The sequence below is a fragment of the Nicotiana sylvestris genome, chromosome 8, assembly GCF_000393655.2.
Source record: "Nicotiana sylvestris chromosome 8, ASM39365v2, whole genome shotgun sequence".
NCBI classification, from domain to species: Eukaryota; Viridiplantae; Streptophyta; class Magnoliopsida; order Solanales; family Solanaceae; genus Nicotiana; species Nicotiana sylvestris.
In genome coordinates, this window is record NC_091064.1 from 208,108,775 (window position 1) to 208,132,787 (window position 24,013).

The 24,013-nt window shown below is 35.2% G+C and overlaps 1 protein-coding gene across 2 annotated transcripts; it reads left to right on the forward strand.

Annotated features, from left to right (window-relative positions):
* The first annotated feature begins 803 nt into the window (after nt 1-803).
* LOC104246666 (uncharacterized protein At4g22758-like) lies at nt 804-7,692 on the forward strand. Of its 2 annotated transcripts, none has more exons than XM_009802529.2 (3): nt 804-1,334; nt 2,171-2,381; nt 3,451-3,842. In XM_009802529.2, the coding sequence occupies exons 1-3, from the start codon at nt 1,002-1,004 to the stop codon at nt 3,681-3,683; spliced, it is 777 nt and encodes a 258-aa protein (XP_009800831.1). In that variant the 5' UTR covers nt 804-1,001; the 3' UTR covers nt 3,684-3,842. The 2 variants fall into 2 exon arrangements, with proteins under 2 accessions (XP_009800831.1, XP_009800832.1); XM_009802530.2 differs by lacking the exon at nt 3,451-3,842 and adding an exon at nt 7,420-7,692 and having other exon boundaries at nt 805-1,334.
* The last annotated feature ends 16,321 nt before the right edge of the window (nt 7,693-24,013 follow it).

The following is a 24,013-nucleotide window of genomic DNA, read 5'->3' on the forward strand; positions in this document are numbered from 1 at the left end:
AACAAACGAGATTGCTATAGAGAGGTTTGACTGTATAACTAAAATTTGAAACTTTTTTCTTTATATACCAAACATCTTTTTCGCATTTTGGCAATGCAAAATTGCTTACAGGGGCGGACCCACCTTATAGTAAAGGGTTCAATTGAACCCGCTTCGTTAAAAAAATTAATTATTTTCCATGTTAATTTCTTCAGAAAATCATGAAAGTAGAGACTGTAATATGAGATGAACCCAGTTGACAGAAATGGAAACCGTGGAGCAGCGGCAAAGAGTTTACTAAGCAAGGGCGGAGGTCACAAGTTCTAATCTATGTGGGAGTGGAAACGCATTTTTTTCCTTTCTTTTTGTTGTGAATTCTTATTATGTTAAATTTCTTACAGTTATAAGTTTTTTTTTTCAATTTGGTTAAATATTTTTTTAAAATTTTAAAATTCTAAAAATTAAAACTAATTGGTAATTTTTTTAAAAATTCCCAACTTCGATTTAAAAAAGCGTTAATGACTTTATTTTGTGGTCGCATGATGAACAAAACTGAGTAGTGAGTAATTCTATTTACCGGTACCGGTTATACAAGTCGCTACTATGCTTTTAACGAAATTCGTTTGTATAAAATTTTAGGCCTGGCCACTATTTGCTTATGGTACTACATTGGTGTAAATTAGAAGTTACACTACCCAAAAAAAAAAAAGTTACTTTAATATAAAATGATGGCCTACAATGTTGGTACTTGAAGATAGTAGGTGTCTTATTATTTTGAAACAAGGGCCAAAATATATAAAATGAAAAAGAAGTTTGATGGAGTAGTATAAATGAAGGACTTTTCGGTTCTCCATTTCCAACTTAAAATTCAAGCAACTACCAAGCAACTTCCATTCTTGTCCTTTTTCCATCCCTTTTGCTTCAATTCATACGCTTCCCCTGTATTTTTGTATACGTGTATAAGTGCACGTCCTTATACACTGTAAAAAGCACACTCAAAATACCAGTTAAATCAAGTGTATATGTCAGACAACCATATCCGGCGAAGATTTCCGGTAAGCCGGAGAGCTAGGAACAGACCACTAAAACCGTCGCTGTCGGGTCATCGGAGGTATACGCCTGTGCCGGTGAAGCGCCGATCATCGAAGCAGCATAGTAGGGATACTAATTATAGGACGCTAGAGAGATGTAAATCAGAGCCTTGTATTTTGAAAATTGGAGTCATTGACTTTGACGATGATCTCGGCCAGGATGTGACGGCACCGTCGTTAGAAATCCTTTTGCGGCCACAAACTTGTTCGGACATATTCTGGTCTCCTGATTATCATAATTCTGGATCTCCGCAGAGTTTTCAGGTACTTTTTTCCGGAAATTATGTAAAGGTATTTTAGTTGTTCGATCGGTATATCAAAAGGACTGTTTGTTTGCTTGCTATTCGTAATTGATATTTCATTATTCGAGGTATTACTTGTTTACATTTTTTTGTTTATATTCATACTATTTGAGTTTAGCTTAGAAAATGATTTTTTCTTTTTTAAAAACTAATTTAGATGTGGTTATAGTTACCTGCATAAAAAGGTAATATTAGCATTAGTGTAGCATTTGTTAGTTGTTACAGTCTGTTTATTAACAAAATTAGTAAATTCATCATTACCTGAGCAATTACTCTTTGGATTGGCCTATTCAACTGCTAATTAGCTAACCTTACTCCAAATATTCATTTGGAAACTTGGATTTGGTGCATGAATGAATTAATGGGATAAGATTATTGTGATCGTCTATTCATATCATAAATATTTCGTGTCGAAAATAGTAACTTCAATTAAACTCAGTCTCATCGGCTGCGAGTCGTGCATACGGATCTAGGATTCTAGAATATGGGTGCACCATTGAAAAAGCAAGAAAAAAGAAGTATTGTAAATGAGAATCGATTCATGTTCATTTGGATAAATAACTTAGTATTCAACCAAGTGCACCATTCAAACTTTTTGGAACATGGAGGTCATCAACATATAATAGTAGATCAATTTTATACGAAATACATACTCCAGAAAGACCATGAGTTTACGTGTACCGTAAAAAATATCTAAATTCACCCCTAGAGTCGCGCGAAGTAGGCCAACCCCCGTTCTGAGCCTTAGCGTACTTACAACCTTTCTTGATATCTAATATTTGTAAAAATATTGTGCAGCACGGGTATGAGAAGGAGGCAAAAGTTGTGGTTAATGTGACAGTTGAAGGTAGTCCAGGACCGGTGCGAACCATGGTCAAGTTGGGATCAAGTGTTGACGAGACAATAAGACATGTCATAGACAAGTATAGTGAAGAAGGCCGCACTCCTCGGCTTGATAAAAATGCTGATTCATCGTTTCAATTGTACCAGTCTTACTTCAGTCTTCAAAGTAAGTCCTAATTACACCTCAAATTCACTATAGCCAAATTCTGGAAATGCTGAGTCTAAGTACAAATTTTGATACCTCTAAAATAAATTGATTCTGTATTCTTTAAGCTACATCTTTAATTCTTATGTCTGTCAAACCCAGGAAACATGTATAAACTCTTAGGGATCGTTTGGTACAAGGGATAAGGGATAATTAATCTCGGGATTAAATTTAAGATGAGTTTATCCCATGTGTAGTTGAGATAAAATCACGGTATAACTAACCTCGAGATTAGTTATCCCAGGATTGAAGTGTTATTCTTATCTCTATGGAAGGATGGGATAACAATTTCGGCATAACTAATTCTGGGATAATTAACCCGGCAGAATAAAAGTTTAGCAGATTAGTGATCTTGCGGCCTTAAGATTATACAAATTAACATCTTTCATCCGCAAACTACATTGTGACAATATATAGGATGATATTTGTAATTTAAATAAATGATGTTAGGACTAATATTTATATTTAATGTACCTAAGTCATGACTGGTATTTAAATACAGTTGGTGTATAAGCCCTTTCTTTGTTGAAAGGCCATTCTCCTGTACTTGATATAAGGTTGGCTGATGAAACATAGAAAATTTATCTTTGGCTCGCATAGTAATTGTTTAACTTTTTTGTCATATTGACAAGTTAGTAAAAGATAATGTTTGAATGAAACAGTTGCCTCTTTGTCCAGTCTCGAAATGTCATGCTACATGTTAAAATTAATACGTAGTGTAGCTATTTGTAAATTTCAGCTTGTGATTTATCTTTTTTTCTTTCAAAGGGAAATATATGTGATAGATTAGATTATAAGTTTTATGCACGGTGAGTGTAAAACATTTCCACAATTAGATCATTAAAATATAATTACATGTGAATATCTGTAAAAATCATTGTCTAGTAACCTCAAGAGAAAAGTAACCTACTAAAATCAGTTGAATTATACTGATGGTGTAAACATTCTTTATATTATAATTTTCCTTTTGTTTTATCTTCTTTTTCACATTTTCTTCCTTCTTTGATAATTTTGTATTTCATTGATATAGGCTTGAGTAATACAGATATGATTGGAGATGTTGGAAGCAGAAGTTTTTATCTTCGAAAAAGTAATAGTAGTAATGCAAGTTACCAGGAAATAGCATTAGAGATTGCTCCGGTTAAGGCAAATTCCCATCCACTCGTTATTTCCCATGGATTCTTTGGTCGCAAGATAAATAAAATAATTAGAAGATCATGTAAGCTATGGAAAATCCTTGGTTGCATGCAGTGTTCTGGATGACACAATATTACCACAACACAGGTGAATCCAGAATTTTATACTAGTGTGATATATGTACTACTATTCGATGATAGAGTAGCATGAGTATTAGATTTGCTACTCAACTTAAAAGAATTTTAATATAAAATGTAATGAGAAAAGATAACAATTTAACGTGTACTCCTGAATTTATTCAAGGTGCATTCGTCCAAACACCGCTGTATTGGTGTTCGGACCAATGGATTTACAATTTACTAAACCACTGGTGTTATGAGAAAAGATATATACAATTTAACGTGTACGCCTGAATTTAGTCAAGGTGCATTCGTCCGAACACCAGCATATCACCACCGTTATTTTTTTTTAAAAATTGTATTAAAATATATCGAGCTCAATATGTGTAACTATATATATAAATAATTATGCTATCATTGAGGTAGGAAAACTATTTAAACATTTGTCTAATAAATTTTTATAATAACAATATTGATTATTGTTTACTTGTCAAGTTATTGTTATGGTAAAATTTTAAAGGACCAAATAAAATGGCGGTCGCATAGTAGTGCACCCATCCTTCTGAAATCCCGGATCCCTGAATCTTTCAGCTATCAAGACGTTAGTCTACGAAAACGTTTAGTGTCCATAATCTTTTGTGGTTTAAAGATTGAGTCGTCTCTAGAGGAGTTTCACTTTTACCTTTTCAAATATTGGATACAAGTGAAAAATCTTGTTTAAATATCTGGTGGTCCAGGTTAGGTCGGATAATTAATGGGCGTTTATTGCTAATTATAACATTAGTAAAGTGACGGCCAGGGAAAAAACATGGATTAGCTGTAAACTTGACTACTACTCATTTGGTACGAGGGATAAGGGATAATTTATTTCGTGATTGAATTTAAGATGAGTTTATTCCATATTTGGTTGGGAATTAGGATAAAATCGTGGTATAACTAATCCGGGATTATAATATTATTTTATCCCTATGAAAGGGTGAGATAACTAATCTCGGAATAATTAATCATAGAATAACTTGTTTTCCGATCGAACGGCCCCTTAACTATATATTTAAGATGTTAAGTGTCAAACAGACCTTTATCGGTAAAATAACTACTCCCTCCCGTCCAAAATAAGTGATTTTTTGGCCATAATTTTGTGTTTCAAAATAAGTGATTTTTTCATATTTCAAGAATTAATGAATTAATTATTTTTTTCCTACATTGCGTAAATAGTGTTGGAATACGTACGAAAACAACTAAAAAATCAAAGTAGTCAATTATTTCAACAGATTGAAAAGTATAGGAGCAAGTAATAATTTAGCAAAACTTGAGGGGACAGAAATAGAGAACAGCAGCACCAGCTATTTCCGAGAAATTTCGCACCCATCAACACAGTACAAATCCATCAACTAAAATGATTTCATATGGCCATATATCTGCCAAATTTCATTATCACCAAACCCCTCCATTTCTTACGTAATATAACTATCAATCCAAACACAAATATTACATCCAGAACATTAAAAAAATATCCTCGTACTAATACTTTATGATATATTCTATCAACAGAATTATATATATTTCTTCAATCCATCGCCTGAGAAAAAAAATGACATCGTCCCCGTCTCCAGTAAACCGTCGTGCTACCACCGCGCACGGCAGCAGAGCGGCGCCGAGACTCGCGGTTGCCCACACAAATCCGGCCGTTATAGATGTCCAGGCCGGAAATGTGACGACCGCGAGCAGCGCTCGTGAGAAGCAACACAAGTTAACGAAGCTGTTGCTGAGTGTGAATATTCAGAACAGTTTGGGACCGGTGCATGTGGTGATATCGCCGGAGAACACCTTGGGAGATTTGATAAGGGCGGCGATTGAGATTTACGTCAAGGAGAAGCGGCGGCCATTGTTGATTACTAATGATCCTCGGTGTTACGAGCTTCACTACTCCCAGTTTAGTTTGGAGAGTAAGTTTCAGCCACCCATAATTTAATGGTAGTGTTATTTTTTAAGCCAACTTTACTTCTATACATTTTCAGTAAATTTTTGACAAGTGAACTTAATTAATTTATAACCTGTAAATTAAAAAAAAAATAAACTATTAATACATGCAAGTACAATACTACTTTTTAAAGTTTTTTTTTTTGTTCATCATTTAAAGTTGATTATAGTTGAATTGAATCATGTACTCCAACAAAAACTCAGTGTATGTACGATGCATTCATCAACTTAAACTCAGAGGCGGAGCCAGGATTTGAAGCCTATGTGTTCGAGTACTAATACTTTTAGGGGTCGTTTGGTATGAGGTATAAGAAGATATAGTGCTTGTATAAAAATTTAATACCATCTTAATACTTCGTTTTGTTAGCAAATCAGGTATAAGTTATCCCATGATTAAAATTAACACCGAGATAACTTATACCTTATAGAGGGTGGGGTAATTAGCACCGGTATAACTTATACATTCTTCTTACAAATTATGCAATTGTTATATTTAATACAACATACCAAACAATGGATAAAAAACAATCTCAGCATAACTTATTCCATTATAACTTATCCCGGCATAAGCCGTATTCAAACCAAACGACCCCTTAAGTTATTGGATTTTAAATAAATAATTTGTACATATTCACAGATTCTTTAAGACAAATATATGGATTGGACCAAAGTGATTGAGTACCGCCGAACCCGTACTCGATGGGCTAGCCCCTGCCCCTGCTTAAACTTGAAATATATGCATGTATTTTTAGAAGTATGTATATACAAAAAGAGTGCACTTGATTGTCCTAAAAATTTAGATCCTCTGCATGTAATGTTAATAGTTTTAAAGTGAGCCCTCTTATTAGTTGTTGTTAAAGGAAAATGAACAATTAAACTATTGACATTGAATTTGGATGAAAGCAATGAATAGAGTTATTATCATGATTAATTTCGTAGTTTGTGTTGTTGTGCATCATATTCCATGTATGTGTCTTGACTGTCTTCCCTACAGCAACGTCAACGAAGACAATCTTTTGCACATGTCAAAATTGCATAGCCACATGGTTATGTGCGAAATATTTTCTTCGTTTAAAGATCTCGGTCGATTTTGTTTAAGAATTGAGTGTTATTTGTGCTTTAGTTTAACTCTATTTGATATAACTAAACCATTAAGGCGTATAGTTTAATTAGTTAAACATGACCTTAAACAATCATGGTTTGGTTCATTCACGGGTTAATCGGGAATTATCTATTAGTATTTTTTTGTACGATAAAATCTCTTGCACGGTAAAAATTTACTTGCGCGTGAGTGTTTACATCAATTCATATTCAACGTACTATGGGTAAATGATTTAACAAAATAAAAATAAAGTCAGACCTCTTTATAACAATATTCCTAAATAAAAGCCATTTTTTATTTTGGAATACGATCTTTATGTTATGTTATGTTATAATATATACTCTCTATAAAAGCTCTTCATTATAGCAGCCAAAAAATATCGGAACAAACGTGATTGTTATAAAGAGGTTTGACCGTATATAATTAACCGTAATTAGGTGAGAAAAATTTATATGTAAACACATGTCGTATATTTATTAATTTTATGTAAATATTAAAATTTAAAACCAAAACGGTATGATTCGCGTAAAAAACGTGTCATTTTCTCAAAACTCGTTTATACACAAGCTTTGCTCCATCTATAAATCTAAGAAAATGAAGGTGTCATATAAATGGCAATATTATTGAAAACTATGTTGACATGTTGATCGGTTATACGCAGGTTTGAAGACAGAGGAGAAAGTGTTGAATTTGGGATCTCGAACTTTCTTTCTTTGTCCAAAACCAAGCACTGCTGTCAAAGCAAAGGCAACACCAACATCTCCACTTCGGTTAACAAAGCTCATGGATTTCCTTCTATAACTTTTTCATATTCTAAACTACTATAGTTTTTTTTTTTTTTTCATTTGAATGTGTCAGCTTTCCGATTATTGTCGAAATTGAATGTCCTAAAATATCTTGGGCTGAATTAAAATATTCATTTAACTTTCGATCACTTATATTTGCATCTATACCCGCTTTTTGGGTGACGTTTTAATTTATATCCGCTTTGCAAAATTAATTACAAATGTATCCACTTTTTCGCGTAACTTCAGCATAAGGGCCTGAAGTAGCAAAGACAATCACGCAAACTTCAGCATTCTAGTAGACAGGCCTGAAGTAGTAAAAATTATTGAACCAAGTGTGCTGAAGTTTTTGTTTGTAATTGCTAAACTTAATCATTCTAGTAGCTGAAGTTTTGTTCTCTATTTGCTGAAGTTTTTGTTTGTAATTGCTGAACTTAAGCATTCTAGCAGCTGAAGTTTTGTTCTCTATTTGCTGAAATTTTTGTTTGTAATTGCTGAATTTCAGCATGTTTTAGCTGAAGTTTTTCACGTAAACTTAGTGTTGGCTGAAGTTTGTAATTGCTGAACTTAAGTATTCTAGTAGCTAAAGTTTTGTTTTCTATTTGCTGAACTTCAGCATGTTTTAGCTGAAGTTTTGTTCTATATTTGCTGAACTTCAGTATGTTTTAGTTGCACAACTCGTGCTCTCAAGATATGTCTATGAATTTTCTGCTAGAAGGGATTCATTATAGTTTGACTATTTTTACGATGGTAGTCATTACTCAACTTTCTGCTAACATCTTCAGGCTTTAGATTTTTCTTGTGCAATTAGTGTGATGATGGAAAAAAGATTCTTTTTCTGTGTTATTATTAAAAGGAAAAACTAATGAACTTTCATAATAAGAGATATGAATGGTGAAAGAAATCAGAGATCTTTGATGTTCAAATTGTGTAGTCTATGTATATATAACTGGTAATTACAAACTTTAAGTTGGGGTTGAAATCTTAATGACTTATGCTAATCAGAACACAAAAAAAGTTGTAACCTATGAACTGAAGTTTCATAGCAGCACCAACAGAAGAAGAAGAAGAAAGAAGGAGAAAGAGGAATGTAGTTGTTTAAAAAGTATGGGTACAAGTTAAAACTTTTATAAAAAAAAAAAGGGTATAGGTTAAATGGGGGTGACCAATAGGGCGCCCCGTGCAATTTTTACTAATAAGTTTTATGCCAAAATTAAAAGAAATTTTACAATTGATCAAATCAACCTGTCTCACTATTTTAATTCATTTTCGTCCAAAAAATTTGACGGGCCAATTTTAATTTACTTACTTTTAACAATTTTTAATAATGTCACTTATCCTTATGACCCAACTACCTAATATACCAACTGCAAGGTGGGATCTGTTATTATTATTATTATTATTATTATTATTATTATTATTATTATTATTATTATTACATGAAAGTGTAAGTTTATGCAAATTTTTCCCAACTAATATACCATATGTAGAATACAAAACTAACATGTTTGAAACTTCAAGTTAATGGTACAAATCACCAATCAGATTTTTCAAAAACTTATCGTACTGCACTGATGTGAAGCCTAAGATCAAATTACGTGTTGAACTATCTTATCAAGTTTTTTTTTTTTTCCTTTTTCTAAACAAATGATACAATAATGAAGAATAGTATAATGAAGCAGTCGTTTACAAACATGTTAGAGCTCCATACGAGCAATATTAGTATTCTAGTGCACCTTTCTTGCGTTATCAACAATTAAATAATTTCTGGTTTGAATGGCTGATCAAATTTGTAACTTATAGTGTTTAGTACGTATAATTACCCAGTATGCTAACTTTAATTAAAAATTATGAAATCAATCGTAAAACTAAAAGCATAATGATCTGATATTTATATTTCAAAATCCAGTTATTGTTTTTTGGTGATTTTATCTCTTTTTTTATACATGAGAGATTTACTTTTACACGTAAGAGATCTGTCTTTTATGCATAAAAGATTTAAAAAGATTATTTTCTTATTTTTAAAATTATAAAAAGAGGAATGATATACAAATAGCACTTCTTTTTTTATCAATTGTGGTATTCCTTTAATTTCTACGCTAAGAAAAGGTACTACATGGGGATAATTGTGTATTGGGAGAAATTACATTTATATAAAGATGACGTACCAAGACACGTGGACTGGTCAAATAGTCAAAGAATTACAATTAATCAAGAGGCACGAGCAGCAATAGAAACGAGCAAGGACAAAGGAAGAGGCACGGGTAGCCCCGTACCTGTTTAAGTCATTTATATCCAAGAATCAAAAGGAATGGATCTGACCATAGTAAAGATCGCAGATACAGAATTTGACAGGCATTAAATACTGGATACATTAGAGAATTTGTATTGATTATAATGATTATGTAACGTAGCATTCAATGTCTTTAATTATTCTAATAGCCTCATTATGATTTGGGGAAAACACATATCTTCAGGATACCTATAAAAGGGAGGTATCTGATCAATTGTAGGGAAGAGAGATATCATCGGAATATACTTTGATTTACTTGTTTTTCTCTTGATTACACTCTAATTACTTCAAATCACTTTCCTCTGCATATTCTTTTGATTATCAGTAACTCGTGTTCTTCTAAATTCTAGCTTTGACTGAAATTCTATTTTTTAGTTAAACAAATTGGTTCCGTTACCGGGAATCTGATAATCTATTTTCTTTTCACTTAACCTTCCTTGTTGCATCAATTATATCGAATAACAATGACAACACCCCAGGAAACCAACAGAACCAACAAAGTCAGGGAGGTCCACAGAATATTAACATTCAAGTTCCTACTCCGCAAGACTCTCCACGGCAATCTCGTGAGGGTACTCCTGATGGGTCTCAAATAAACGAATATGCTCAATTTGAAATTGCTGAAGCTGTTGATGAAGCTTTGCAGAAATTAATTGTTGCTTAGGTCAATAAAGCTGTTGAGGCACTTGTTAACCAGTTACCTATTGCAACACCCACACCTACTCCAAATAATAACACTGTGGAAAACCCTCGTTCTGGACTTGTTAATTCAGGTAGTGGTGGAACTCCCAGTAAGTCACAGGAGAGAGAACCAGGTAATGTAATTAATTTTGATTTGCAAAATTTAGTACTAACCTTGCAGAAACAGCTCAAGGAGCAAAGTGAGCGCATAGAGTAGATACCCGGGGTGCTGCCCATAATCAAAAGGGTAGATATGGATAGATATTCGCAACAACCCTGGAAGCCAAGTGTTGCTCCACTCCCAATACCAAAAAAGTTCAAAATGCCTGATATTTCAAAGTATGATGGAACAACAGACCCACGAGATCACGTGATTGCGTTCACAACGGGTGTAAAAGGCAACGATTTGACTAAACAGGAGATTGAATCAGTCTTAGTCAAAAAAATTGGTGAAACACTCACCAAAGGAGCATTAACATGGTATTCTCTTTTACCCGAAAATTCTATAAATTTTTTTGCTGAGCTTGCAGATTCTTTCATCAAAGCACGCTCGGGAGCTCAAAAAGTAGAGAAAAGAATGGAGGATATTTTTAAAATCAAGCAAGGGGACTTGAACTGCTTAGAGAATTCGTGGACAGATTTCAAAGTGAAAGAATGACATTGCCACGCGTACCTGACAACTGGGCAGCGATAGCTTTCACAAGTAATTTGACTAAAAAGAGTTCGGAAGCTACGAGGAGACTTAAGGAAAGCCTTCGAGAATTCCCAGCTACAACGTGGAATGATGTTTATAATAGGTATAGCACGAAGTTAAGAATTGAGGAAGATACTGTTCCGCAATTCTAAAAAGATGAAAAAATAAGTTTGAGACGGGCAAAGACCGAAAAAAGGTCCGGTAAAAACAGGTACGAGTCTTATATGGGACTTCCGGGAAAAGACTCACGGTCAAAGCAGGATAATCAAAGATACGATCATAGATCAAGAAACAGAGAATTAGGTTCTTCATCAAAATTCAGGAACGAGCGAAACAGCAGAGAGTCACGAGATGACGATAGAAATTTAAAAGCAAGATTCGGTGGTTATAACTTCAACGTCGGCACCTCTGAGCTTGTGGCTATTTTGAGAAGCATGGGAGATAAGGTTCGTGGCCAAAGGAAATGAGATCGAATCCAAACAGGTGCAACCCTGACCATTGGTGCGAGTTTCATAATGACCACGGGCACAAAATAGCAGATTGCAGATTCTTACAAAGTGAAGTTGATCATTTATTAAAACAAGGATATCTTACTGAGTTGTTCAGTGAGAAAGGCAAGCAGGCTTACATGAAGAACATGCAGGATCCTCCAAAACCACCTTCTCCCAAAAGAACTGTTAACGGTATAAGTGGGGGTGAAAACGTCAATAATATACCGCAGCAAACAAAATTTCCAAAGTAACAATTACCCAAGGAAAACAGGTGCGGCATGTTTTAGAGGAAGACAGTATTACATTCAATGATGAAGATACAGATGGCATATTAACCCCTCATAACAATGTACTGGTAATATCTTTAATTGTACATGATACTAATGTGAAACGAGTTTTGATTGATCCAGGTAGTTCCATCAACATTATTTTGCTAAGAGTATTACGTGAGATGCAAGCTGAAGATAGAGTAATACCAAAGGCGCATACTCTATCTGGATTTGATAATTCCAGTGTTGTCACTAAAGGAGAGGTAATACTTACCACATTTGCTGAAGGGGTCGTCAAAGATACAAAGTTCCAAGTAGTAGACATGGAGATGACTTACAACATGATTCTTGGGAGACCCTGGATCCATGAAATGGATGTTGTTCCTTCGACCTTGCATCAAGTTATTAAATTTCTATCGCCATGGGGAATATGTCAAATTCGTGGAGATCAATATATATCCAGGGCTATCAACTCTGTTGCAAATACAAGCATGAGAAGTGAAGGTAAATAGCAATCACAGAAGGCAGTTGAGGACTTCACAACACAAACCTCAACTGAACAAGGGCAAACAGATGTAGACTCAAGGCCTAATACCATTCAATAACCAGAAGAGAATGAAAATATCAAAACAACGATAGAGGAATTAGAGTCTGTCGTGTTATTTGTTCAATGGCATGATAAAAAAGTCTATGTAGGAGCCAATCTTGACCAAGGAATGAAAGGTAAGTTAATTGAATTTTTGAAAATTATCATGGACTGTTTTGCTTGGTCCCACTCTGACATGACAGGAATACCACCAGAGGTGATGACTTATAAACTAAATGAAGATCCATCATACACCCCTGTGAAGCAAAAGAAAAGAAAGGAAGGAGCTTTCAAGAATCAGGTGATTCAAGAAGAAGTCCAAAAATTGCTAGAAATTGGTTCCATTTGAGAGGTAAAGTATCCTAACTGGTTAGCGAACACTGTTGTGGTTCCAAAGAAGAACGGTAAGTGGCGGGTTTGTGTAGATTACGCAAATCTTAACAAAGCCTGCCCTAAAAATTCTTTTCCATTACCACATATAGATCAATTGATTGATGCAACTGCAGGTCACGAGCTATTAAGTTTTTTAGATGCATATTCAGGTTATAATCAGATTAAAATGGATCCGGAAGATGAAGAAAAAACTTCATTCATAACAGACAAGGGGGCTTACTGTTATAAAGTAATGTCTTTTGGTCTAAAGAATGCAGGTGCAACGTATCAGAGGTTAGTTACCAAAATGTTTCAAGAACATTTAGGAAAGACCATGGACGTATATATAGATAATATGCTTGTTAAAACTCAGTACTCAAAGGATCACATATCACACTTATCTGACACATTTTCGATTTTGCGCAAATTTAATATGAAATTAAATCCTGAAAAATGTGCATTTGGCGTTGCTTCAGGTAAGTTTTTGGGTTTTCTTGTTTCTAACCATGGTATTGAAGTGAATCCTACACATATTAAAGCCATTGAGGAAATTCCTAACATACTTTCAAACAAGAAAGAAGTTCAAAGATTAACAGGAAGAATTGCAGCCTTGGGAAGATTCATTTCTAGATCATCAGAGAAGTGTTTTAAATTCTTCTCAGCCCTTAAGAAGCAGGATTATTTTGAATGAAATGAGGAATGTCAACATGCACTTAGGAATTTGAAAACGTACTTATCAAATCCACATTTACTGGCAAAACCAAAGGCTGGGGAAAAACTACTTATTTACCTTGCTGTTTTGGAAGTGGCGGTAAGCATTGTTTTGGTCCGAGAAGAACAAGGTAAACAATCCCCTATCTATTACGTAAGTAAATCTTTGTTAGGTGCCGAGATGAGGTATCCTCAGTTAGAAAAACTTGCACTTGCGTTAATCATGGCATCTAGAAAGTTAAGACCTTACTTTCATTGTCATCCTATCGTTGTAGTAACTGCCTTCCCTTTACGTAACGTTTTACATAATCATGAATTATCAGGTAGGTTAGCTAAGTGGGCAATAGAGTTAAGTGAATACGAAATTGCATACCAACCTAGAACTGCTATAAAATCACAAGTATTAGCTGATTTCGTGGCTGATTTTAGCCAGGGAATGCAGTTAGAAGCAGAAAAAGAATTGCAGGTATTCAATGGAGCTAACCCAGGAACTTGGACTTTATTCACTGACGGCTCGTCTAATGTAAAAGGAGCAGGTTTAGGGGTCGTATTGGTACCACCTACGGATGAAATCATTCGGCAAGCTTTCAAATGTCATTCTATAACTAACAATGAGGTAGAATATGAGGCTATGATTGCAGGTTTAGAACTGGCACGGGAACTTGGCATAAATCAGATTATAATCAAGAGTGATTCACAACTCGTAGTCAATCAGATGCTGGGGACTTATACAGCCAGGGAAGCAAAGATGCAACAGTACTTGGAAAAGGTACGAGAATTGATTAAAAAATTCAAAATTGGAAAGTTAGACAAATACCCAGGGACCAAAATCTTGAAGCAGATGCCCTAGCTAATCTCGCATCTGCAGCTGACGTGGCAAGTGATGCAAATGCCTTAGTGATACATTTATTTCATTCAGTTCTTGATCCTGATGTGAATGAGGTAAATTTTAATAACTTAACATGGGATTGGAGGAACGAAATTGTTGCTTTTTTGCAGTATGGAACTGTCCCTGATGACAAGCAAAAGGCTTATGCGCTCCGAAGAAAGGTTGCTCGGTACTGCTTAAAACAAGGCAATCTATATCGTAAAATGTTCGGTGGTCCCTTAGCAAGATGCCTTGGACCTTCACAAATAGAGTATGTAATGAGATAAATACACGAGGGACATTGCGGGAATCACGCAGGTGGAAGATCACTGGTAAGAACCTTAATTAGGGAAGGTTATTACTGGCCTAAAATGGAAGAAGAGGTGGAAAGTTTCGTGGCCAAATGTGATAAATGCCAAAGGTATGGTAACAATATGCATAGACCTGCAGAATTATTACATCCGGTCGTTGCGCCATGGCCATTTATGAAATGGGGAATGGATATCGTGGGTCCATTACCATAAGCAAAAGGATAAGTAAAGTTTTTGCTTATTCTCACTGTTTATTTTACTAAGTGGGTGGAGACAGGTGCATTCAAACAAGTGTAAGAAAAGGAAGTCAGAGATTTTATTTGGCAGAATATCATATGTCGATTCGGCGTACCAAAGGAGATCGTATGCGATAATGGCCCTCAATTTATAGGAGCTCAGATCACGGAATTCCTTCAAAGTTGGCAAATTAAAAGGATAACATCTACGCCTTATCATCCAGTGGGTAATGGGCAAGCAGAATCAACAAATAAATTCATTATCAACAATTTGAAGAAACGATTAGAAGAGTCAAAAGAGAATTGGCTAGAAGTGCTACCTGGTGTTTTATGGGCATATCGTACAACGACGAAAACTAGTACGGGAGAAACACCATTTTCATTGGTTTATGGAACTGAAGCTTTGATTCCAGTCGAGATAGGAGAACCGAGTACCCGATTTATACAGGCGACACAAGAATCTAATGACGAGGAGATGCGGGTCAACCTAGATTTACTCGAAGCAAGGAGAGAAACTGCACTAATAAGAATGACAGCACAAAAGCAGGTCATAGAATGATACTATAATAGAAAAGCACGCCTCAGGTTCTTTAAAATTGGGGACTTCATGCTTAAAAAGGTTTTTCAATCTACAAAAGCAGCTAACGCAGGAAAATTAAGTCCAACATGGGAAGGACCCTATAGAGTTCGTGATGTTGCAGGAAAATGAGCATATGAACTAGAAACAATGGATGGCAAAGTACTACCTTCACATTGGAATGTTGTTCATTTGAAGAGATACTATTTCTAAGGGAAAACCACAGTCAGGTATAACCATTTTATATTTCATTTTTGAATTGTTAAAATTTTACTAATGATTTTAGATGATAGGCAAAAAGCTATCACGTACTAAATAATGAGTCACGGCCTGTAAGGCACACAGAGTAACCTAAAATTCCTGGCCTAGGGTTACAACTATTCTGATAGAAATAAATACGGGGTATGCAGTCTTCATCTATAATCGCCCCTCCGAGTCACGTGTGTTTTTCCTTTTCAGGAAAAGGACCAAATGAGAGAAACTATCAAGTGTTTGAGGCTTCATATTTCAACACTCAAACACTTGGGGGACTACATAATATATATAGACATGTGTATAAAGAAGGCAAAGAAGATTGAGGGAAAATCAAGCCTAAAAGAGTCAAGTGCAGAGTAAAAGTTACGAGATGGAGCCACAAGTTGAGGCTAAAGAGAAACAAAAACCTCATTATAGTTAGGGTATTAGGGTAAAGGCCATATACTAAAACGAGTTATAAGGAAAAACCCCGTACTTATTGTCACACCTCCTTTTTCCGCCCTCGCGAGGGTATAGGGAGTTTTTCCAATTAAAGGACAGTCGAAACGGGATTTATTTCTTTATTTCAGAGTCGCCACTTGGGAGATTTAGGGTGTCCCAAGTCACCTATTTTAATCCCGAATCGAGGAAAAGAATGACTCTGTATTACAGTCTGCGCACCAGAAATCCGGATAAGGAATTCTGTTAACCCGGGAGAAGGTGTTAGGCATTCCCGAGTTCCGTGGTTCTAGCACGGTCGCTTAACTGTTATATTCGGCTTGATTATCTAATATAATACGTATTATAAACTTATGTGCAAATTTTATCCCTTAGCCGCTTTTATTATTCTTTTTATTTATTGTTAGTATTTTACGAAAAATTGCAACATTGTGAAAACGTATTTCAAATCACGTCGCAATCAATTGCACCCGTGGTTATCGACACATTTCGACTCCGTTGAGATTTAGATTTGGGTTACATAAATGCACACCCGTATTTAAGGAAATAACATTATTAAATACGCGTCTAGAGCGACTAGCGTGTCATTATTTTGGGTAGGGCCGTGAAATTTGCTAAAACGGCTCCTCCCTAATTCTAAGCAATTAACTGTACATTTATTGAGGGCCCCGAAATCTATACATTTCATTAAGCGAGGCTCATCTCATTTATTTTAAATGGACAAATCTTAAAGCGACTACATTTTTTCTATAAAAATTAGTCTCTAAAATAAAGAAAGAAAAATCCTAATTAATTACTAGCTTTTATAATTTTAAGAAAACATGACATGCTAATTGCTTGGTTAATACAAATATTGATGAAAAAAAAATTACTCTTAATTTCGAAATTTAAAATAAAATAAAAATTCAACAACTAATATTCAAAATAAACAAATATAGCTAGATTAAAACTCAGCATTGTTATTATTATTTTTTTTAAAAAAAATATTATTGAGATTAATTATTCACAATCATTTGAAACTAGATTTAACCATAATTACTAAAGCTTATTAGAAAGTTTATTAGACTTAAACGTTCTTCTAATCTTGCTTAAGCTCAAGTCATGCCTTAATGCCTAATTTACGATGTTTAATTTAAATTCATGTTTTAACTAAATTTAGCTACTTGTTCATGATCAACCTACAATCTTGAAGCCTTCATAGCTAGTGAATTAACCTGTTTTGCCGAACTGATTTATTACAGACTAACTTATGATATTATTTTCTTATTCCAGCTATTATTTAGTAATTCATGAAATAGCTTAAATACAATCAACAAAAGAAACAAAGAAAAAAAAACGAAATTAAAACTTCAAATTTTCATTCTTCATATGTATTCATGCTTCATATTTCGGATTACAATAACCAGCTTTTCAGTTGTGTACCTGATATTGGAAGCAAAAGAAAATGAATATGAGTATCAGCAGCAGCAGTAAAATCAGTACAACACAGCAACAATAGCCCAGCAACAGTAACAAACCAGTGGAGTAGTAATCCAAAAAAAACAAAATCTTCCAGCTTTGATGAAACAACAATTAATTCTGATTTCAAACAACAAAAGAAAGCAGAATATTTTTTTTAGTTTTTATTTTTATTTTTTGAAAGCTTAAATATTTTTCGGAATTTTCTATCTCTTAAATGTTCAGCCCTTTTCTCTCTCTTATTTTCAGATTTGTTTCTCTCTCTCGTATCTGTGTATTTTTTCTCTATCTCTCTGTCTATATTTTTTGATTTCAAGACCTCACATATATAACCCATCCCATAAACCTTTCAATTAATTAAAATCCATACTTTTCTCTACCCAACCCATTATCTTTCCACTCATCCCCATTACATTAAATAAACATATCACACCACCCCATTTCATTTTGTCCCCCATGCTTCATTTAAAATAATGCAAGATTCCCCTTTAAATTAAATCTTGTCCCCCCTTTATATTAAATAATCATATCACAACCCACCCCATTTCATTTTGTCCCCCATGCTTCAAATAAACAATTACAAAATGTACAATTCCTAAACTACCCCTTCCGACCTTACTGAAATTACCAAACTACCCCTGAACGTATTACAAATTTACCAAACTACCCATCAGCTATAACACATCAATTAATCAAACTTAACCAAAATATAGACAATATGATCAATTTCTAACAATGTTCAAACAACAATATGAACACGGATGAACATCATAACAACAATATCACATGAACATGATTTTAACAACATTTCAACAACAAATCACATGAACACAAATTGAACAACCAAGAACAACTAAAATTTGATTGAACAATATTTTTAGCAACAACAAACCTATTTTTCGGATTTAAACAACAACAATCAAACAAGTATATTTAGATTCTTAAATTCAATAATATTGAACTTAAAATCAACTCTAACAACATTACAACAAACAATTCTTATATTAAACTTTAAACAAGATTATGAGACCAATTCAAGAAATAATCACAAATGATAAACAAGAAATAAGAAAATCAAACTATACAAATTTCGGATTCAAGATCAATCAAATAAAGTATGAACATGAATGAAAAGATTCAACCACAATAACAAACTTTATTCAAATTTCGAATTGAACTTAAACAAAACAAATAAACATATTCAAATCACTAATCTTCAAATAATCAATTAATCTTTCTTAATTAAATCCAACAAAAAAAATATAACAAAGATACATGATCATGAATGAAATCTATATTAAACAAACAACGGATTCAAGCGATTTAAACTAAATCTAACAATATTAAACCTAAACTAACAATTCCTTTTTTTGCAAAAATTAAATTAACATGAAATAAACTGAAAATCAATTAATTAAATTTTCATTTGAATCTGAAAATTAAACCAACCAAACATATAAACAAACTAAAAAAAAATTATTTCAATGATGAACAAACAAAACAAGAATTGAATCATTTATCGATTTTGGATCCGAAAAATATCAAACAAATTACGGGCAAAAAATGAAACTCAAAAACCCACTAACCGGATCGAAACAATGACGAACTTGAACGGAAACAAATCTGCCCGGAAACAAATATCGCACCAAAATCATTTGACGCCGAAGACGATCACGAACGGACAAACGAAGAGCTTGAAGGAGAGGTAGCAGACAACCGTGAAAGCGATGCCGGACGGGGCAGCAACAATGCAAAACGTGAGCAGCAGTAGATGCTGGACGAAGCAGTCACGCAGCATCATGAAGTGAGGAAGAAGAAGAAGCAACGATCAACGTGAACTTGAAGAAGAAGAAACACTCGCGATCTTGAAGAAGAAGAAGAAACACGGGCGGCGGGTGTGTGTGTGTTGTGTTGCCGTGGTTGTGTGTGTGTATGTGAAGAAGAAGAGGTGGGGGAAGGGCAGCCATGGATGGGGTGTTTGGATGCTTGAAGAAGAAGAAGAAAAGAGAGAAAGAGAAGGGGGGGGGGGGGCGGATGAGAGAGAGGGATTTTTTAGGGTTTTCTTCCTTTTCTTTTTTTTGTTTTGTTTTGTTTTGCTTTGTTTTTTTTTTTGAAATGCAAGATAGGGGGTGTTGGGTTATGGACCGGGTTGACCCGGTTTGAAATGGACTGGGTCGTTTGGGAAGATTGGGCCATTTTTTGGGCCTGTGGCTTGAAATCGAAGAAGAGGCCCAATTCCGACTTTCTTTATATTTTCGCTCTCTTTTCTTCTTTTTATTTCTCTAAAACTAAATTATAAAAATACTTAAATTATTATTAAGAACTAAATTAAGTTATAAAAGTGCAAATTAACTTCCAATAACAATTAACGCACAATTAAGTAATAATTAAGCATAAAATTGTATATTTGGACATTAAATGCTAAAAATGCAAACGATGCCTATTTTTGTAAATTTTTATTTTTTTGTAAACAAACTTAATTACTAACAAATTATAGAATTAAATCCTACATACAAAATGCGATATATTTTTGTATTTTTTATTAATTTAGCAAATAAACATGCACAGACAAATACAAATAATTATTCAAAATATCACAAAATATCACAAAATTGCACACCAAGGAAAATTATTTTATTTTTGAATTTTTGGGGAGTAATTCTCATATTGGGCAAAAATCACGTGCTTACAGCTGCCCCTCTTTGCCCGAAGACACGTAGGGTTTTCGTGCAAAGATAAAGCGAGCGATTTTTGCCCATCCGAGTACTCCGTGTGAAGCATTTTTGAAAAAGATTTGACCGAACCTTTGCTTCAAAGGTTTCCTACATATCCTGGGCTAAACAGGAATCAGGTCAATGTAGTTCGGGAAGTTTTTGGTAGCTGGGACTACCGTGGGACTGCATTGTTACTGTTGTTGCATGCTATTACTACTGCTTACCGATCTCCTTGTTACACCTTGCTTAAAAGAAAACAAGAAGCTAGGCTATACTGCAATTTTTCTTGTTGCCTTGCTTTCTTGTCTGCTTGCATTTTTTTCCGGTGCTTTTCTTCCGATGCTTTTCTTCCTTTCGACACAAGCACTTGAGTTTTTGCTGGGACCTCTTATTGCAACCTTCTGCTTCCTGATGCTGGGGATTTTTATTGTTTTCTGCTGGGGATTCCTGTTGTAACCCTCTGTTTTATTGTCCTGTGACTTGATCTTGAAATGTATGCCTCTGTTCGATGGGCGGGCTCCCAACTTTAATACTTGAAAATTAATGCTGAATGTGTTCCTCTGTTATATGGGCGGGCTCCCAACTTCAACACTTGAAATGAAAAGACTGAAATGTATGCCTCTGTTATCTGGGTGGGCTCCCAACTTCAACGCTTGAAATATAAAGACTGAAATGTATTCCTCTGTTCTATGGGCGGGCTCCCAACTTCAACACTTGAAATAAAAAGACTGAATGTATGCCTCTGCTATCTGGGCGGGCTCCCAACTTCAACGCTTGGAATGTAAAGACTGAAATATATGCCTCTATTATCTGGGCGGGCTCCCAACTTCAATGCTTGAAATGAAAAGACTGAAATGTATGCCTCTGTTCTATGGGCGGGCTCCCAACTTCAACTCCTGAAATGTAATATCTCTATTCTCCAGGCAGACTTCTGACTTTTAAAATTTAAACTATGTGTCTCTGTTCTTCAGGCGGACTCCTTACACCAAACTTGAAAAGTATGTCTCTGTTCTCCAGGCGGACTCCTGACTTTTAAAATTTAAGCTGTATGTCTCCGTTCTTCAGGCGGACTCCTGACGTCAAACTTGAAAAGTACGTCTCTGTTCTCCAGGCGGACTCCTGATTGCTAAATTTGAAATGAATGTCTCTATTCTCCAGGCGGACTCCTGACTTTTAAAATTTAAACTGTATGTCTCTGTTCTTCAGGCGGACTCCTGACTTTTAAAATTTAAACTGTATGTCTCCGTTCTTCAGGCGGACTCCTGACGTCAAACTTGAAAAATACGTCTCTGTTCTCCAGGCGGACTCCTGACGTCAAACTTGAAAAATACGTCTCTGTTCTCCAGGCGGACTCCTGACAACTTGCATTTATCCTAATTAGTGCTTGTTTTTCCCTCCTGGAGAATTCCTCTTCAACAACTAATTTTTCTCCCCCTGCTTAATCAAAGAAAATTTCGTCAGTTTAAAACAGTGGTTAGTTGATGGCATTCTTGCTGAAAAATCCTTCCACTGCCTTGCTTTGTGTTGACTAATTTCCACACACTGACCCTGAACTGCTTGACTTTCTGACCAACTTTTAAATTTCCCAACCTCTGGCGACCTAAATGCTTTACACCCCTGCTGTTATTTCACTTTTCTGACCTTTTATTTGAGCTTTCGCCTTTCCCACGACATTTCCCAATCATTTCACCGATGAAACTTCCGTTAATTCCCTGTATTCCACTTGACATTAAGTTGTTTTTGACATGCTCTGACCACGTTGTGCTTTACAATTCTAGAAGCTGGTAGTGAACTTTGAAGTCCTTTCTGCTTGCATCGAACAAAACTGGCACTGAAACATCTCAGCTAGATAAAAACCCTCAAAAGAAAAATGAAATGATTTTTGAGTTAAGGATAAGAAGAATCCAAAACCAGATGACTGTTTGAAAAGAGAAAGAAAAGAAACTTATCTGAACGAGACAACTAGTACCAATGGTCAAGACATGCATTTTGGATTAATCAGCCCAATCTGTCCAAACAAACAACTCTCAATTGCCGTACCTCATTGCCCAGAACTTCCATCACTTGTTTGATTTATCTAGACCTTAACCTTGTTTCCCTGCGGTACCGCGAAACGGTTTCTATCAACATACCTTTCTCAGTTTTCCATTTCTTATCTCACCTTCGCCTTGAGGTGCCCGTAAAGGTTTTCACCAACAAGACTCTCTCATTTATTTTTCTCTCAGCTCCCGTCGCCTTACGGTGCCCGTGAGGGTTTTCACCCATAAGACTCTCTCATTTATTTTTGTTCTTCTTGCTCGAACCAGAGTGTTGCCCCTATCGTGGGTTATTCCTACCTGTTCATCTTGGCATTTCTCAAAACTGATCATAAGGTCTTTCTTCGGTCCGTAATGTAGGCTTTTGGATTGATTTAGAAAGAAAGGTATAAAAGGCTCAAAACAATTCCAATGGGTTCAAATTACAACTTTCGGAATCCAACTTTCATAACAATCACCACTTCTGCCCCAGTTTCTTGCTTGGGGATTTTTGGATTTCTATTTGGTATGACTGAACCTTGGAGTAAGGCTGCCTACGTACCCTTTCGGGATCAAGTCAAACGTAGTTCACTTCATAGAGACTACGTTGTTATGTTTTCTCTTCTTTCCCTTTTTTTTCATTTTTCCTTCTTTTCTTTTCTTCTTTTCTTTTTTTTTCTTTTCTCTTTTTTTTCTTTTCTTTCCTTTTTTTCCTTTATGTTCGACACTTGTGTTCTCTGATAATGCCGATGATTCCGAAAGAGGTGCATGAAAAATAAGTAAGGCTCGAAGGGGATAACAAGGGATATGAGTGTTTGGATAGCAGAACAAAATGCCTTCATCATTTCAATCTTTAAGATATGCCAAATACGAACAGATACATTTAGAAAAATAAAGAAATCATACATAATATCTCTTGACCGCATCGGAATTGATGGTCATTTCTACACATTTTCCTTCCGCATCTGTCAAATACAATGCTCCATTAGACAACACTCTGGTTACTACAAATGGTCCTTGCCAGTTTGGGGCAAATTTTCCTTTTGCCTCAGACCAATGAGGCAAGATCCGCCTCAGTACTAATTGCCCTACTTCAAATTTCCTTGGACGTACTTTTTTGTTGTATGCTCTTGCCATTCTTCGTTGGTACAGTTGGCCATGACACACTGATGCCAATCTTTTCTCATCGATCAAACTCAACTGCTCAAGACGGCTTTTCACCCATTCATCATCATTGATTTCAGCCTCTGCAATGATTCGCAGAGATGGGATTTCCACTTCTGCGGGTATTACCGCCTCGGTACCATATACCAATGAGTAAGGAGTCGCCCCTACCGAGGTACGCATGGTGGTGCGATATCCTAACAATGCAAAAGGCAATTTCTCGTGCCATTGTCTAGATCCTTCAACCATCTTCCGGAGTATTTTCTTTATGTTCTTATTGGCCGCTTCAACCGCACCATTTGCCTTGGGACGGTACGGAGTAGAGTGCCTGTGAGCA

Coding starts and splice junctions, on each gene's coding strand:
- LOC104246666 (XM_009802529.2), top strand. CDS start 1,002: ATGTCAGACAACCATATCCGGCGAAGATTTCCGGTAAGCCGGAGAGCT. Junction 1,335..2,170: donor GATCTCCGCAGAGTTTTCAG/GTACTTTTTTCC, acceptor AATATTGTGCAG/CACGGGTATGAGAAGGAGGC. Junction 2,382..3,450: donor GTCTTACTTCAGTCTTCAAA/GTAAGTCCTAAT, acceptor TCATTGATATAG/GCTTGAGTAATACAGATATG.